This window comes from Oryzias melastigma, linkage group LG5 (genome assembly GCF_002922805.2).
Source record: "Oryzias melastigma strain HK-1 linkage group LG5, ASM292280v2, whole genome shotgun sequence".
Taxonomy (NCBI): domain Eukaryota; kingdom Metazoa; phylum Chordata; class Actinopteri; order Beloniformes; family Adrianichthyidae; genus Oryzias; species Oryzias melastigma.
Window position 1 is genome coordinate 24,913,856 of NC_050516.1, and position 18,794 is coordinate 24,932,649.

The window sequence follows — 18,794 nt, forward strand, 5'->3', positions numbered from 1 at the left end:
GTTCAATTTTAACGCTTTCCTTGACGGCCCATTTTTGTTGCCCCCTCCCCCCTCGAACACTGGCCCGTTTGCATTGGAGCCGAGTTTATGACAGGGACACATTCATCATGTAATAAAGCGATGCAAGCTGTTACAAAACGGCAAAATGAAACTCAGCAACTGGGAGTCTTGTATAAAGAAGAGGAATGGTGGCTATTTCAGGGTTGTTTCCTCAGTTTCAGTGTGAATGATATCTTGGTACAAGCTCAAATGCTTTAATTCTTGATTTCCAGTTTCATATACACCTTTGCAAAGAAAAAAAAAACATACAAAAGTCATGCTTTTTTTATCAAACCTTTAATAATTGTGCAACAAACTACTACATATGCATATCATATATTCTTAGCAAAATTATTATTTCAAAGTAATAATTCAATATCATGTGCATTGCTTTAAAAAAAAAGAAGGAAAACAAATTTTTCTAACCTGTTCATCCATGCCTGACAAATGTCAGATTTCTGATGCATATTGAAGGTGCTTTACTGCCACCTACTGTTAGATAGAAAGAGACACCATCTCAAACATGTCTAGGAGTGATGGTACGACTGAAATGATCAAGACAAAACACTCTTGTTCTTTACTATTCACAGATATTAAGTCAGATCTCAAAACCAAACCTTAAATCAAGTTGTTTTTTTTGCATTCTATTTAAATAATAATCTGTTCTTGAAATCAAAAAAGTTATAGAAATAACTCAGTTGATTGAATATAGGAATGGACATGCAGTCATTAGGGTTAGATGCCTCAAGCCTGCTCTAAAATATTTATGAAATGACACAGTCCATTGGCTTCTGCAGAGGCCAGTACCAACAACTGATTGCTCCTATAAAGTTTCTAAAAGTCTTGGAGATCAAAGTTTAAGAGATTATTTTGCTCAGACCAAGCAGGGTGCAGTGATCCATCCATTTCCGTGGCAACAGCATTACCTCTGTTAAGTGCATGATTTTGGCCACCAATAATGGCATCGCAATCTGGACATTTTCGGTGTTCCATGGCCCCGCCACACTCAGTGATCAGGTAGACGTGCCCGTTAGGACATTTGTACCAGTGACCTGGGGGCATTTTCAAAGTTGAGACAATCATTTTTCTCTCCTCATCACTGATTCCTAAGCCTGTGGTTGGAAACTTTTTATCCAGACTCTTTATGGCTTCTTTGACTTTGAGTTCATCATGCTCAGTGAAGGGGCCACACGTTTTCAAAATGTTTCTGATTTCCTGTTCCTCAGATTTGATTTGGTCCGCTTTCCCGATCTTATCTACACTTTGGTAGCGGGTGTTGAGCTCAGCCAGGAGGTTGAGTCTCATTAGCTCTCTCTGCAAATCCCAGATCTGCTGATCTGTGAATTTTTGCTGTGGATTAGTAAGCCAGCTCAAAAACTGTTTGACACTCTTCCGAAACATGTAGCCATGACTGAACAGCATTTTCTCTTTTTCAATCTCCAGAAGCTTTGCAACTCTTTCCAGAAAATCAATTTGGTTTTCCAGAACCCAAAGATCATGTGCAGTAAGATGACTCTTTTCCAATTTATTCAGGATATCCAAATACTCATCTGTCAGATAAGTTTGACTGTTATCGCACATTTTGATCTTAATTTGAAGGTCTTTCTTCTGACCTTCGATATCCAGTTTCTGTCCATTTATCTTCTCCTTCACCATCTCAATCTCAGCCAGACTGCGGTTAATGTGCGATCCATAGCGCAGGTTCTTGCGTATTGGGGTTTTACACTTGGGACATTCCTTAAGTTTTATGGTCACCTGCTCGTCATTGCTTGCCTCGCTGTCATCCAACCCCATGTAATGGTCCATGGCTGTAGATTCAACGAGGTGTCCGCAGTCCTCAAGCTGAATGAAGCAAGCGTCAGGCTCGTCTTCAGTTCCAAAGAAAATTTCTGTGACCTCATCACGATTGCAGACGCGACACATCTTTGGACATTTGTCCCCACACAGACCGATGCATTGGTGGCCACAGTTCAGGATCTTAGTGCAAGGCTGGGTGCATGGTGGTCGATCGCACGGCTCGTGACAAAGTTTGCTGCAGCTTTGGTGAGGACACTGCCAAGCACAGGGCTCAATGCAAGGAGCGCATGGCTGACCACATGGCTTCATGCATTTACTGTGGATGCAGCAGTTCTCACAAGGCCGCTGACAGGGGGGGCAATCCCGAGTGCACGGCTCCATACACTTGTGTGAGCAAATCAGAAGACGCTCACACCGGTGAGAACAGAACACGTGAACACGTCCCTGAAAGCAACTGCTACAGGTACCAGAACAGACATGGCCACATTTCAGCTGATGTTTACATGGGACTCTACATATGGGCTGCTCTCTCTGTGTCTTGTAATGGCAAGCCCCTTGCTGACTGTGTCCACACTCAAGTTTTAGAGTGACCTTCACCATACACTTGGTGGTGCATGGTGCTCCACAAGTGGAGTCACATGGATGGCCACAGAGGAGCAGCTTCTGACAGGGCTCTTGGCATACGAATGTCTGCGGACTCTGGTGGCAAGGAATCATCTGAGAATGCTGACACTTTGGGACAATCTTCTCAACCTTTACCGGACACTTCTTTGGACATTCTTGGTGGCAAACAAGTGTGCACCTGTGTCCAAGATCGCATAAGGTCTTCTCGCACTTTTTGCTGCATTTGAATTTCTTGTGTTCCAGGTCGGAGGGGTGGCAGACTCTTGAGCAAACATGACCACAATCCAGTCGAAACTGGCAAGGCTGAGTGCAGCCCCCCTCTGGGGCTTGTTTAAAGTCCTCAGCACAAGATGCCTTAACCTGTCGATCTGAATGATTCTGACAGCACAGGGTTAGAGCTTCCCCAATCTGGTCTTTACCTCTCAAGGTGTGGAAGATGTTGCTCCACAGCTGGACTCTGCTCAGGATTTTACTGTTCCCAATACAGTACAGCCCTTTCTTAGCACGGGACAAGGCTACACAGACCCGGTTGGGAATACTCAAAAAGCCAACTTTTCCCTGCAGATTGCTACGCACAAGAGACAATAGCACAATGTCATTCTCCTCTCCCTGGTACTTATCTACAACATGCACTTTGACTCCGGAAAACTCGCTTGCAGGCATTAGTTTACGCAGACAAAAAAGCTGGCCTGTATAGGTGGTGAGAATGGTGATTTGCTCTGGTTTGTAGTCTTGGAAGAGAAGGTAGCGGCAAAGGGCAACAACAAACTTTGCTTCATGACTGTTTTGATGGCTTCTCCCATCTTTGATCTCTTCCTCTGGGTAGCTGTGCTCCACGAAGAACAAGCTGGTGTTCAGTCCCTGCAAGATGAAATAAGATGTCACACATATGTACAGAGCACAAAGTTTTATTTAGCTGTCTTTAGTCTTATATGATCAACATTGAGTGTTTGATCCACACTAGAAGTTATGTGAAAGATCGCCCGAACTCTGATCCCCTGCAGGGATTCATCAACAGTCTGGCTGTGTGTATGCTGTTTAGTAAACTTTTCAATTAAGAAAGCACCCATAGTTTTGTAACTTTTAACTAGACGTCAAAAAACAGGTTTGCGTGCTACAGGAAAAAACAAAGGGAAATCAAGATAGTAAAGTAAATACCTTGATGTTTTCATACTCCAAAACAGAAGGATGGTTTTCAAGTTCAGAATAGATGTGCGGAGTGAGAAGACACGCAATTTCTGGCCTCATACGATGCTAAAAAACAAATGGAAAAAAATCCACAATCACTTAGTCTCTTCAGGTTGAATCATGTGACTTTTTTTTTTTTTAATTGATCAGTGCAGAAAAAACAAACAAACCTGGTAGTCGAGTCTCACGTATGGCAGCCCCATTTTCACCAGCCTCTCAAACATGGAAATTTCCAGATTGAAGTTCTTGGCTAGTTCAAATACTGTAGCACTCGGACGCAGCTAAAATAAAGACAATAACATTTAACGCAAGCCCAGATCATGATTCTACCCCCACAAACTCCAATGTACATACCAGATATTATACAATCGTCATTAAATTTTACCTTTCATGAAACCTTAGCCTATTTCCCAATTTTTATCTACAAGGTTTCCTCTGTGTGTGTGAGTGCGATGGGGTTCAATTTTTATTGATATGCTTTCTTTTTTTATATACTATTTATTTTGGTGTACAGCATTTCATGTTACCTTTTGTATGAAAAACGTTATTTAAAGATTGATTGATTGATTTTTTTTGGCTGCATATCATTTTAGTTTCACTTCTGAGTAACATCTCAAGATGCATAAAAATAACTTTAATATGCTAATTTTATACATGTTTTAATGCGTCCCGATCATTTACTGTATGTAAGAACCATTAACGTATATAGACAGACAAAACAAGATTGTTACCTCAGGTTTCAAGAAATAAAGTCAATTCAGTCACCATGTTTTCTGCGGTACGAATATTGCCAGATTTTGCCATTTTGGGACCAGACGACGTTAGCAAGCAGTGATTGGTCTGAGTATCTGTCAAAAGCGTTTAAAGTGGGGCCAGCGGGCACTTCATGCTCTTATTGAGGCATCCGATTGGCTAGTTTATAATTTGAAAAAACAAGCGCTAAAGAAAATATATAATGAAAAAAAACTTTGGGTTTAGCAAGAACATGTTAAAAACAGACACCAGAGCAACAATGGTTATTCTGACAAACAGAATGACTGAGTAATAGCTGTTTATTTTTCAATAGAAGGGATTTTGGCTTTCTGGGACCAGTGGGTACTTCCTCTTTGAAATGCGAGGGTGGAGGAGATGATCAGTCCAGTTCTCTCTATGTACCGTTGATGGTAAGAACTAGACAAAAAGAACCCTCCCCCATCACAATCCAAATAGGAAGTACGGGGTCCGCTTGGCTCAATAAGCCAAAGTCCCATTGACTTCTCATGAGAATTTTAAAATATATTTTATTTTTCAGAATACCTATTCTTGCTCCATTACATTTTTTAACATGTTCTTGCGAATCCTAATATTTTTTCTATATTTTTATCTATATATTTTTTTTGTGTGCAGGTTATTTAAATTATAAATGGACCAATCAGATGCCTCGATGAAAGTATGTGATCTCACGCTGAATATTCAAAACGTTCAATTGACAGACTCTCCTGAGCCCGCTTTCAAGTGATGGGGTGTGTGCTTCCGACAAACTCACTCCTGATTGGCAAGAGTGGTTGCCATAGAAACAATGACTCAGACCGACTTGGACCACTGACAACTTAGCAACTATGGCAAAAAAAAAAAAAATGGTGACTGAATTGACTTAATTTGGTTGGAGCCAAATGTACGTCATTTTCAATGGGTGATGTCATTCTCACTCTGTCCAGTTCTCGTATACAGTCAATGGTCCTGATAGAGAGAATATGATGTGATATTTCTATTTAACTGTGTGGAATTTAAGAAAAATACAAATTTGCTTTTAGTCAAAATGTGTGATAGAAGTTATTGCAAAAGATAAGGTTAATTTAAAAAAAAAAAACATTTACATTAAACTAATAAAGAACATTTCAATTCCAAATTAGCCATGTGTGAAACAACACAATTGGGAGTTTTAACAATTTGGTTGAATTTATAGAGGGTGTGTTAGAATATAATATTTATATTGTTTACTTGTTATTTTAATTATCTGCACAATTTTCTGTTAGAGTGCTTTTCCAAAACTAATTTAGCATCAGAACAGCAGACTTCTGTATGAGAGAGGGCTGTGGGGGAGGCAAAAGAAAGTCTCATTTTGAGGTGAAGCTCTATGATTTGCTCCAATGGACACAAAACCTGTGATTATTAAACGGTAGAGTAATCCCAGAGCTTATATTGAATCCACCCATTCACCTTCATTAAATCCACAAATCAGAAATTAATATAGAAAATCAGAACAACTATGACTGTTTGCACAGGAAACAGAAAGGCTCAAATGTGCACAACAAAAAGAAAAAACACATTAATTTTGTTTAATTCATTGTAATTTGACTTTCTATTATTTTTCAAATAATATAAATATAAAATATATTTTGATATATTTGTTGGTCTTACAGAGTGAAAGTTATTTAATCAAACGAGTTAATTGAAACTAAGTTTTGCATTTTGTGGATATTAAAATTAATAGCTAGAAATTATAAATTTAAAGAAAAGAGCATAAATCTACAAATAAACAAGGCAGAACAAAAAAGTGTTACATTTTTGCCAACAGGGAGAAGAAAGCAAGACAAAATCCTAAGATGTGTGATGGAACTGTGTGTAGTTGTGACCACATGCTGCAGATTGCTGGACAGGCTGGCAGGCCATATGTGCTTGGCAGGCTCTGACAAGTTGTGTAATCATCTACTGGACACCAGAAAATCCCCACTTTTCAATCACCTCCATGCTTCTTATTTGTTTCCTTTCCAGATTTCAGGTTACACTAACACAAATACATTGTTTGGTTTTGGAAGGTGGCAGATTCAGGGACTATTGTCCTTCTTGTGCAGATGATCTCTTACCTGCTGATGGTCTCCAATGAGAATGAGGTGTTGGCATGCTTTGCTCAGTGTGGTGATGGTGTGGGCTTCCAGCACTTCTGCAGCCTCTTCCACTATCACCACACACGGACGAACTTCTTGCAGAGATTTACGAAACTTTGCCGCTCCAGTTGTCGTCATTCCAATAACCTGGAGGATGGAGCATGCACTTACTTATACATAACACCATTAACTCTCCTACTGTAGATGTATATTAGTTTATGGACGTACAGTTCAGGCCCCCTTGTCACTGATTTACATTTTTTGGGGAAATAAAAATACAAATACCATTATATTTTTACTTGGGCTGTGAATGTTAATGCGTTAACGCGCGCGATTAATAAAACACAATTAATTTGTTCATATTTATTAATCACGCTGAGGCGACCTGCGGTGCAGCTGTGAGATCAGCGAAATAAAACTCAGTCTAAAATAAACGTCAACTTTTTTACAACCTGTGATTGAGATTCTATTAAATTAAAGAGATAATATGGCATTTATTTGTAGTTTTTGGACAAAACCAATCTTCTATTTTAATAAATAAGGCAGAGAATTAACTGTAATGAAGCAGCAGAGCACCTGCTATGAAGGGCGGGGGGTGTCAGCAAAACGGAGCTGTCTGCTATGACAAATCCAAAGAGGAAACCGAACATTATTTTATTTTGGGATGGGGAGCTACACGAATTTTCCATAATAACGAGCACCAGCGTTGTCTAAAAATTGAGGAAACTCTGCGGTTCTCCGCAAAAGTCCCGCCCCCAGACGCCACGGAAAGCAAGCAGTTCAGAGAAGACAGACACGCCCCCAACTGTGAGCACCCGACCTGAAATCCAGTTGGGTCAAACTTCACCCCCAAAAAATGTTTTATTGGTTTTCACAAGCATAATAAAGTTTATGAGAAAAAAAGGAAAAACAGAATTCCAGGAAAAAGGTCAAATAGCAGTGAGAAATTCTTATTATTTTTGGGCTGCATGGTGTGACTTTAGCCTGGATTTTTTTGTTTCCGACAGAATTTTCTGTTTTTGCATGATTTTTATGTCTAGTGTGTGAATATAACATGGAAAAATGACAAAATAAAGGTAGTGTTACAAAAGTGCGGTTGTGCTGAATAAAATTATACCAAATAAGCAGCCAGGTAGTCTTTCAAATTAAAAATACAGACATAAATTAAAAAAAAAAAAACTGAGTTTTAGACTCTAGGTTCCAATAGGTTCAAAATAAACGTTCTAAATTTACAAATTTGCAATTTATTATATATTATGATTATTTGCAGATAATACGTGGCTGGCAAATACTGTGATGAAATAATAATAATAATAATAATAATAATAATCGCGATTAATCGCAATTAATTTTATCCAGATTTGCGATTGATACGATTTGTTTTTATCGATTCCCGGCCCTAATTTTTACACATTTCTCATTTTAATGCCCATTTAAACCCCTTGTTGCCAGAATTTATTTCTGTCTATAAAAAAAAACAACAAAAAATCACTTTTAATTTTATGTAGATAATTAATAAAGGTACTTTTGAAGCCAAAGTGATTTAATGCATATTTGCATCATCAGGCATCAAGCAGTAAAAACAGGCTCCCATCATTTGTGCCAGCTACCTACTTTGGCTTCCTTGAGCACATAAAGGTTCTGCTGCCGTTTCACATCCGCCAGTCTGTCCACTGCATTCTGATAGGCCGCTTCGGACTCCAGGGATTTCATGCGAAGATCCACTCTGTAACGTGTGACCCACAACCTGCAGACAATAAAAACATATTTTAAAGTCAATAAAGCCCCAGTATTTGCAGTGAATAGAATTCAGGGAGCCATAATTGACAACAAATATGAGGATCACACAGGGAAATAATATTTTTAATATCGATTCTGTAAGGATGTTATCTCCCTTTGGTGGTTTTTCAGTCTATTTACAACCTGATTCAAATATTCAAAATGAATGTTTTCCAAACACGTATGGCACAATATTTTCAGCTTAACTGTTACCAGGGACCTGCACCTGCCGTCATAGAAAACTGCCCTATTTGTGAGTTTAAATGACTGTAATAAACCCACAGTCTGGTTTCCACAGTTCTGGAAGTTTGGAGTTGAACTGAGACTCTCTGGTGATCAGATCCACTGGGATACATTTTTTTGTCAATCAGTGGACTTAATTACACTCACTGGGAATACACCACTGCTATCAGCCGAAGGTTATGCAGAGAATACAAGAACGGCGTAAGAGAAGGAAAACAAATGGAAGGGTAATATTTGCTGAATCTTTTATGATAAATGACAGAAGGCAAAAGATGAAACAGAGATAAATTGCTCAGAAAGTGAACTGTGCAGATGTAGACTAACCGGTACAGCTTCCATCTGTCTTCAAGACTAAGACTCCAAACATCGAAGACATTCCTCTCCTCTTCTCCCGTCATGGCCAAGCCCCTTCCTATCTCCTTACGGATTTTGTTCTTCATCCTTTTCCTCTGGTCTCTTTGCATCTGTTGAGATTAGAATGAGGAACACTCGAATCTTTAGATTTTTGAATTGTTGCAGAAAACGCTCCCGAATGGAATGAAATGGTGCTGTGCATGGTGATTTCAGAAAGGAGTTGGTAAATGCTGCCAGAGCATTCTGATGTATTCCCACACTAAAATTCAACATGAAATTTAAACCAACTGACTGAATTGAAAACATACGTTTTCTAAAGGGTACCTTTAGTGTAATGCTGTATGCTCATTACTGTGTAAATGTGCAAAGCAGTTAAAATGATTACTGTATATGAGAACTGAACTGAGTGGCTCCTCCCCCCTTACTCTTGCTAATCCTATTTTTTCATATTCAAGTTACAAACTGGCCAATCCGATGCCTCAAAAAAGTATGTGTTCTCACATTAAACATTTGATTGACTGATTCTTCTGAGCCCATTTTTCAGTAATAGGGGTGTGGACTTCGAACAAGCTCACCCCTGATAGGCTAGAGTGGTTGCCACAGAAATGATGACTCATATCGTCTTTTTTTTTAATAAAAAATTTCAAGGTTTACAATCTTAGAACAAAAATATACAAAGTACAGGAGCAAATCAAATTGCTTAACTGTCGTAATGTTGGTCACTAAGGGTAGGTGATGTCATGTTCACACATGCTGTGACCAATCAGGTAGCTGTTACAGATTGGGTAGCAACAAACTTACTTTGGTTGTGCCATTCTTTATGTCACACTCACTCTGTCCAGTTCTCTTATACAGTAAATGATGGGTGTAAAGAACATTACTACCTTAACATGACAATATTCAAGTGAACTCTACGTATCTCACCTGCCATGCTTCCCCACTCTGCTCAGCCTGTGGACCAACATTGTCCAGGTTCATAGCCAGCATCAGTCTCTCCACTGCTCTGACAGCATCCCCCAGGTCTCCCTTCTGTCTGCCATCTTTGCCAGCTGCGGGGCTCATTGTCCAGTTGTCATCAATCATCCTCTCTTCCTGGATCAGATCAGCCTCCTCTGCAATTTCAATGAGGTCTTCGACCTCCATGTCTTCTTCTTCTGCTACAGGAAACGCATTACAGTAAAACATCTGCAAGTTATGGTTTCGGTTAAACATTTGTTTGTGTGAGTTTTAGCTGAGAAGTTTTAGAAAATCTTTATTACAAGATTTGTTGCATTTATTGTAAGTGATTTAATATGATCCCGGTTTGTATTCACAAAAACTATTTTAGAGCTCAAATAACTCATTAAGTAGTGCAAAGAGAAAAACAATAATACATTTGCCTGACACACTTTTACAAGTTTGACGAAACACTTTTAAAAGTTTATGGAAACACTTGTAAAAGTGTTTCGTCAAACTTGTAGAAGTGTTTTGGTAAATGTATTATTGTTTTGCACTTCCCGGCCACTGTAATTATGGAGTGCACCTATACTATTTGACTTCTTCCTGTTTGAAGCCTACCTTCAGCTGCATTTGTGTTCTCTGCCTCCCTCTGCTGGAACACTGTAGAACCCAAACCCAGCCACTCCATCATCACACTGAACTTCTGCTCAGTCCACAACTGAAATCCATCATCCATCTACAATTGAATTCACATTGCATTAAATCCCACACTGTTTAAGCTTCTTTTGGACATGCACATCAAGAAGTCTGTGACTCACAGGGAGGGAATGGAGACTTTCCCAGTGCGTGTCTGAAATGAACCTCTGTAAGAAGCTTTCACGAATGACACCTTTCAAAGAGCATTCCAGCTTGATGCTGTGGTCTTGGATCTCCCTCTCGACCACACACAGGGTCTTGTAGACCTGTTAAATGGGAAAGGAAAATGACACGCGAACCTGTGTGAGTGACCAACAGCAAGTCTCACAGGTGCGTACAGTGAAAACCGTTCCACCCAAGCTTAAAACACGAGCAGGAACCCACCTGGTTATGAGCATTATGGAGATGAGATGGCAGTGAACGTCTGAGGGCAGTTGAGTGGGTCAACTCACGCAAATTGAACTGCTTCAAAATCTCACTGTTGCTCCGACCTCCCACTCTGACAATGCCTTTCTTCAAGAATTTATGAATCCCTGAGAAACAGAGAAAGAGAGAATGACCATTACAAAGCCATAAACATACACACACACACGCACCCCCACACACCCACACACCCATATATATATATATATATATATACACACACACACACAAATATCAAATATATATAGATATATATATACACGTATATGTTAATGTTATCTATATATATATACTAGGGCTATCAGATTTGTCGCGTTGAAAACGTGTTAATCTGACATGTGCATGACGCCGACAATTTTTTTGACACATTAATCGCGGATTGATTTTTGACGTTATTTTTGACAAAGTTTAGGCTTTTGTGCGCTCCTTACAGTGGGGAAAATACGGAACATAATATCCCACTTACCCTCAAGAAACTGATCCAAGGCGTGGTTAGTGTAACAAACAACCAACATTGGAGCTTTGCCAGACTTATCAGTCCACAGTTCCTGATTGGTCAACAGAGCTTCAGCAATTTTCAGGCCTACGTGTGTTTTTCCTTAAAAAGTTGAAAAAGCAGATCAAAGTTGTTTTAGTACATAAAGTAAACACAATGTTGAGATCCAGTTTTCACTGTTTTATGCTATGAAGATGGGCTTTTCTGACGCTGCTCTGCCTTATTTCCTGTTTCACACCTGTGTATTCTTTTATGTACAATTAACCAAAGATTAATCTCTAATTAGAGTTTTCACTCAAAGCTTTTACATGTTCTTACCAGTGCCAGGAGGTCCCTGTATGATTGCCAGCTCCTTGGTGAGTGCCAGCTGAAAAGCTTTCATCTGAGACTCATCCAGGCCCAACTCGTGCATTGAAGGCCAGGCTTCTGGTTTAAGGCTGTGAAAAGGCTTTATACTTTTCTTGTACTCTGGGTCAGCAACAGAAGATAGGTCATAAACGTCATCCCCTTTAAGGTATTCTGCTGGATGCACATCTTTGTTACACTCTACGATGTACCTGAAAGAACAAAGATTCTCACTGTTGTGTCTTCAGAAAATCTCCCTTCATTCAAAACAGAAAACAGTTTTAAATAAAATCAAAGACCCTAAAAAATATTGTTTTTTTTTTAGTAACCTCAATCCAATGAAGGCAGCGGTAAATAATTACATAAATATTGTGAACAGATTGAAAAAAAAGGGAAAGAAGACAGTTTCAAGCAAAAATGATATTTCATGCATAAATACATTTTACTAAAATTATTTTTTATCCTACTGAAAACTTAAATAACAAAAATAAACATTATTGAACATTATTGGATTTTATAAATAATTTTTTATCATTTAAAATAATAATTTACACAATACTGTACAAGAAATTTGGATTCATGGTGAACTAAAGGAATAGATGATTAACTGGTCAATCTTGGACTGATAAAAAGCTTTTAAGGAAGGACTTAAATGTAAATAACTCACAATTTATAAATAATTTGTTCACTTGGTTGTTTTTAAGCTGTAGTAAAATGAACCTACCAAACTCCAATCCAAATTGCATTTTCCAAGAACAATTCAATTTTCAATTTAACTCATTTTTAAATGATTTTTGAAGGGAAAGGGTTGATTCGACTTGATTCTGCCTCAGACAGATTGATCCGGTTTATTCGTAGAAATAGAAAGCGATTTTTTTAGCGATTAATCGTTACACCCCTAGCCGCATGACTTTTTTAATATTTCACCTCAACAATTAAGGTGTGAATTTGTCACACAACAGAGACACACAATTACCTCTGAAAAGGAATGTCTTCCTCCTCCTGTTCCTTCAACCCTTCCAGGACATACCGATAAGCCTCAAAGTAAGCACTGGTCTCAACCATGAGGAACAACTGGTCAGTCTGTTCCAAAATTGGAAAGCTCTATTATTTAACTCATCCAGTTTTGTAGTAAAACTTCATCCTGACTCCCATAATTACAAACTTGCTTAAAACGCTTCAAAACTTGTGATTGTCTGAGTAAAGATCTTGACAAAAAAGTGAAGCATTTAGAAGGATAAACCATGAAGTGCCTCACCGGGATTCTGGCCAGTTTGTATCTGCTGTCCTCCGTGAAGATAATCTGGACTTGTCCTTTTTGCAGATTTTTGGGGTCTCGATCTGAGACCGTAGCGTACAAGAAGCTCTCAAAGTTATTGCACGACAGGCAGACCAAGGAACCGTAGAGCAACCTCTTGGAGTTCTGCCAGCGCACAAACTGAAGGAACAAAATCATATAAGGATAAACATCAGGACAACACACTAAACACATAAATAACTCCATTCAATATCTGACCTTGAGTGGCTTAATGTCAAACTGCACAACATAAGCGAGGCCGGTTTGTGTGCATTTGGGCACAACAAGTTGCGTATCAAAATAAACCCGGATGTCATCAAAGTGCTTGGTCTTTGCTGGAATCATGTTGCTTCCCAAGTTCATCTGGATATACAGCAACTGTTGGATCCCCTCCCGAAGTGGTCTGACAAAGTCCTCTCTGAGCAGCCGGAAGTGAGTGTCGAGGTAGAGGTGGGAGTTTGTGTAACGCTGACTGGTGAGGTTGGGTCTCAGAAATGGCTTGTGGTCCTGCTGGAACTCCTCAGAAGTTGGATAGATTGGTATGGTCCTGAAATCCTGCTGTTCTTCATCACCTAGGACACAAACGGGGTTAGATAACTCTCAAGTCATTATTTCCCCACTTGAAGGGGCAAAGCATCCACGGGTTTCTCCAAACAGGATTTCCCCCATCTTAGCTTTTCCATGTCCAACTTTAGAAGCTTGGACAGGACAGAGAAAGGCTTTAGATATTTGGCATGTATTTATGGTGAAAAACCTAAACAAAAAAAAATAATGTTTAAGAAAAAGTCCCCAATATATAACAATATATAACATTAATAATTTACCATAATTGAAATTCCCAAGATTTCTTGGGGAACTGATGAAATTCATATAGGAAGCAGATAAATATTTTAAACACCTCCTTTGCAAGCTTGTCTTTGTCCTCTTTGAAAAAGCAAGAGGTTATTACTAAAATAGTATTTAAAGACCCATTACCTATAAAGACCCATTACCTTGGTTATCCCCGTCGGTGGGAAGAAGAGCATACGTGTCCCTGTCTGAACGCAGGGTCCCCTCCCTTGATCTCTCCTGGAGATGATCTATCAAGCCTTTCAGCTGTCCCACATTTTCCTCCACTCGAGGGTCCACGTCCACGCCAGATCCCCTCAGACTGTTGATGGAGGCTTGGACCAGCGTCAACAACATACTCACTGCTTTGACTGAACTTGCAGGAAACATACTAAGCACCTAAATGAACCACATAGAATGGAAATAGATTAGAAGGAGTTCTTTTTGATTCAAAAAAATGTAAACATTTCATAATTACATGCATTTTTCAGAGTATAAGTCATGTTTTCTTGGCATAGTTTGGCCGGGGTGAGACTTGTACTCAGGTGTGGCTTATATGTAATTCCAAAAAAAAAAAAACAACAACAACCACTAGAGGGCACTGTAGGTGTGCATCAGGGGTGTAAGAAATATCAATTCAGTGAAATATCGCAATAATGATTATATACTGTATATATTTAAAATACTGCCAAGCCAATATTTATTTAATAATTTATAAGCAAAAACTTAGTTCAGTCTTACTTTAATTCAATATTTCCTAAATTACGAAAAAGAAAATCACCATGAACTTGTTTATGAGATACAGTTGCAGTGCTTAATGTTCTAATCATTAAATAACATTTAGATCAGATCTAAAAGCCGCCAAAAGAGAGGCGGCAGACGTGAATTTAAGCTGCGTTCGTTGTGAATGCACCATAATATCAAGTTATTTACTTCCTATGTTTTTATATTTGGTTGTTTACCTGTGAAAGAATAGTCAGGATGTTTTCTAGATGCTGCGGGTACTGAGCTCTGCGGTCGGGGTTGGGCTCTGACACCATGCCCCCAACATATTGAAGCAAGGTGGACTGGATAAAGTTTGAATCCTTCAGGACGCTTCCCAGGTGTTGGAGTGTCCCTCTTTCTGCCCTGGATTTGAAAGCTTTACTCAGCACCAAGCACATGAGTTGAAGAAGGTCTGGTCTTATTTCTTTTGCGTTCAGGAGTTTATGGAAGGCGGGGTCTGAGGAGAGCGAAATGGCCACGACGGAGGGGTCCTCTTGGTGGAGTTCTTCCAGAGCTTTGTAGCCCATTCTGATGCCATGTGGGCGAGCACCATATTGCTGGTCATCTCTCCCACCTTCTGCTCTGTCGCCTCCATGCCCTCCTCTGCCCCGGCCCATCCTCAGACCGCCTCTTTCAGCGCCGCCGCGCCCTCTGCCTGCTTCAAACCTCTCTCCAACTCCTCCTCTATTTCCTCCTCTCCCTCTCGGTCTGCCTCTGTCTGCCTCCGGTTCTCCTCTGTTTCCTCCATTTCTGTCTCGCCACCAGTCCCTTCCTGCTCCCTCTCCCAGCAACGCTGCTCCTACATCTCTCTGACCTCTTCCTCTCCCACCTCGGCCTCCACCTCTGCCCCCTCTTCTTCTGTCTCGGTTCTCACGATCATTTTCCAACCCTGGGGGGGGGGGAAAAAACGCAACAATTAGACACACATGAAAGAAAAAAAAAATTGCATTAGTTTTGTGTTAAATTTTGAGTTTCGATACCTCCTCTGTTAAATCTAAAATTCAGTCTCTCCATGATGTTCCATGTAGGAGTTGAATGAATGTTAAAACTAGGGGAAAAGGAGACAATAAAAGTAGTTATTACAACAACAGTATGTAACCACATAATCCTGGAAAAAAAGTATTTCTAAAAATTGCATACTTCATTTTTAATGTTCTTATTCTTACTAAAACTTTTTTAAAGAAAATTTTGAATAAAAGTAATTTATACATGTTATCTGCATTTGATGCAATATATAGTCTTAATCAATTTGTGTGTAATTTTGAATTTGTGTAATTCTTGATATGTAACTCGTATAATACATTAGCAGGTGGCGCTGAACTCAACTATGCTGCTGACTAGCGACGTGCTAGTGTCTACCATCTAGAGTTTTGTTTGTATCTGACCCGTGTTTCATATGCCACAGGACACTCAGAAGGTGCAATAAAATAGCTGAGTCCAAAGACCTCAATACAACCACTTCAATTGATCAGTTTCACATTGAACAGCACACTCGACACTGAACAACATTGGAAAAGTCTTACGTAGCAATAACCTCACTCATGCTTCTACACCAAAAGAACCAAAACTAACTCCCACAATGCACTTTTTTCCACTTTCTTAAACTTTTATGTCCAATAACAAATATAAAAAAAGACATAGTGTGGAGTAGGGCTGTCACAATTAGTCGACTAATCGACTATTCAAATAGTCGACAACTAATTTGTCGATTAGTTGTTACTTTATATTATATGGAGTCAAAGTGTAGCAAATTGGAAAGTTATAATGGCTTCATGGTAGCTTTTTGGACTATTTTGGCATTTATTAAGGTTTTTTAGGATAATTTGGAGCTTAGCTAATGTTTCAGCTACATGCTAGCTGTTTTAGCTAACTTAGACTTTTTTTCAGTTCTTGGGCTAATTTGGAGTCTAGCTAATGTTTCAGCTACATGCTAGCTATTTTGGTTAATTTAGGATTTTTTTCAATTTTTTAGGCAACTTTGGAGTTTAGATAATATTTTAGCTGGCTATCAACTTCGGGGTTTTTAGCTATCAATTTCAGCATCTTCAGAAGCCAAATTCAGCTTGCAGCATTCACAGTAGCATTATGGCAGGTAATGCTATATATCTAGTTTTTGGTTGGTTTAAACTTAATGATGGTTAAGATTTGTGCTTTACATCCAGTTTTTGCATGACCCAATTAGTCGAATAATCGGAAGAAATAATCGCTGATTAGTCGACTATTAAAATAATCGTTTGTGGCAGCACTGGTGTGGAGCGGGACGTAGGGCTGATTGACCCATTCCACTCTCTGGGTGTGAAGGGGGACCTTGCCCCGCCTGCTAACACCGTGACTGGGAACCGGCACTCACGGAAGAGCTTTGTGGCAAACGCGCTAGCAGGGAAGTGCAGCTGCAGGGGAGTGATGAGAGTAGAGTTCAGAGTTATGTGTTTTGAAAACGCATATTTAGACTTTTTTATATTAATTATTGGGGAATATCAGTTTAAGAAACTGGAAAATGTCAAGTTTTCACCATATAATATTCACAATGTAAATTTTAAGCGGCTGATGACCCAGCATTCTAGCAGCGTTTAAACACATCAATTATCTTTTTGTGTATCAGGCAATTTCAGCGTACTTTATAAAATGTGTGTGTGAAGTTAGTTTTATGCTGCTGTAACTTAAGTTGTACATGTGTAAATTGTATTTGAGACTATATTCTCTCTATAGTTTATAAACTATAAAATGTCAGTCTTATTTTGTTTTGACACAAGTGAAATTGCGCCCTCTGCTGGATGAACTTTCCTGGATCTTAAGTTTCTCTTCTCTGGAAAAGGTGTGACAGGGAAAAAAAAGCATAACAAAAAAGGTTACAACATTTTTCCATTAAATTAATTGCTCAAAATTTGCCCCTTATACTAGTTTTCTTTAACTGTCCTTATTGAAGTGAGAAAAACTGTTGCTATTTCTTGTTTATATCAGCATTCAATGCTGTTAAACCTTTTGTACAAGTTAAAGTTGCACTCTGATCCTCTTTTGATCTTTGATTTTGTAAAAGCCTTCCAGGTGCTCTTTTAATTCTTATAATATAGTTTTTAGCTAAGATCAAAACAAATGTTGTTTAGGACATAGTTTCTGGAGAGCGGCAGGAGTTCATTAAAATTTTCAAGTTGTGGGCGGCCTCCATCTGTCTACACCAGGGCTGGGTAACTTTTTGACTGGTGGACCACATATTGTTTGTGTAATCCACACTTCATTAGAGAAATAAATAACATGGAATCTGGATTAAAAAGTTGCTTTAATTTGATTTAAAATCAATGTGTATATTTTAAAACAACACATTTTAGAGTTTTGTTCCCATTTTCGTGCCAATTGCATCAATGGGTTGATGTCCTTCGGTGGAAGATGCAAACTTAGAGAAATGGTGCATTCAGGTAGAGTTGTAAAACACACATGGATATCTGAATAACAAATCTTTCAACATTACATGAATGCAGAAGTTAGTTTGTGCACCTGGACAAACAAACAAACAAACAAATAAAAAATAAAATAAATGATAACGAAGGTTTTCGGGTTTTACTGCTAAATTAAATGTGCCCCCCCACACACACACACACAACTGCTGTTTAATCTCTGACATTATTGAAATGGTGGTTCGGTATCAAACGCTTATAGCACCTATAAACGCTTTAAATTCAAAATTAAAACTTACCAAAATCCACATTTGATAGCAATTTTCAATTAAAATAAAAAATACAGTTTATCATTAAACATTTCAGAAACAGGGAACTTACCTTATCAGATGGTCTCTTTTATATAAATGGATGTCTTGGACGTTTGCAGACACTTGACTTTGCTGTGCGACGTCGTTCTGCTTCTCAGCTGTTGTGATGGGTGGCGTCGCTATATAAACACATCCTGACGGTTTCGTTTTTCGTTTCTCCAGAATCCCCCACCCTCACCGGGAGAGGACAGTGACTAAAGCATTTCTGTTCAGGTTGACTTTCATTTCAGCAACTTTATTTATAAAATGTGCATTATTAAGACGTGCTCCTTTAATATTTTAGTGTAAGACATGTTAGTATACTGTTATATCTGAGAAGAAGAAGAAGAAGAAGAAGAAGAAGAAGATATT

At 38.9% G+C, this 18,794-nt stretch overlaps 1 protein-coding gene across 3 annotated transcripts; it reads right to left on the bottom strand.

Annotated features, from left to right (window-relative positions):
* Window positions 1-238: 238 nt before the first annotated feature.
* znfx1 (zinc finger, NFX1-type containing 1) lies at window positions 239-18,757 on the bottom strand. 3 transcript variants are annotated; one of them, XM_024269872.2, is made up of 19 exons: window positions 18,454-18,757; window positions 15,661-15,728; window positions 14,878-15,569; window positions 14,080-14,314; window positions 13,307-13,659; window positions 13,049-13,228; window positions 12,767-12,873; window positions 11,764-12,002; window positions 11,416-11,547; window positions 10,911-11,059; window positions 10,649-10,792; window positions 10,449-10,566; window positions 9,816-10,045; window positions 8,862-9,001; window positions 8,130-8,262; window positions 6,495-6,662; window positions 3,819-3,929; window positions 3,619-3,714; window positions 239-3,321 (listed from the first exon to the last, which is right to left on the bottom strand). In XM_024269872.2, the coding sequence occupies exons 2-19, from the start codon at window positions 15,692-15,694 to the stop codon at window positions 874-876; spliced, it is 5,709 nt and encodes a 1,902-aa protein (XP_024125640.1). In that variant the 5' UTR covers window positions 15,695-15,728; window positions 18,454-18,757; the 3' UTR covers window positions 239-873. The 3 variants fall into 3 exon arrangements, with proteins under 3 accessions (XP_024125640.1, XP_024125638.1, XP_024125641.1); XM_024269870.2 differs by having other exon boundaries at window positions 9,816-10,048; XM_024269873.2 differs by lacking the exons at window positions 14,878-15,569; window positions 15,661-15,728; window positions 18,454-18,757 and adding an exon at window positions 14,394-14,604 and having other exon boundaries at window positions 9,816-10,048.
* Between the last annotated feature and the right edge of the window lie 37 nt (window positions 18,758-18,794).

What these genes read in the sequence shown, in the direction of transcription:
- znfx1 (XM_024269870.2), bottom strand. Translation starts at nt 15,694, where the DNA reads ATGGAGAGACTGAATTTTAGATTTAACAGAGGAG. An exon ending in GAAGACATTCCTTTTCAGAG is followed by an intron (nt 12,003 to 12,766) that starts GTAATTGTGTGT and finishes TTGTTCTTTCAG; the next exon opens with GTACATCGTAGAGTGTAACA. An exon ending in CTTGGATCAGTTTCTTGAGG is followed by an intron (nt 11,060 to 11,415) that starts GTAAGTGGGATA and finishes TCTGTTTCTCAG; the next exon opens with GGATTCATAAATTCTTGAAG.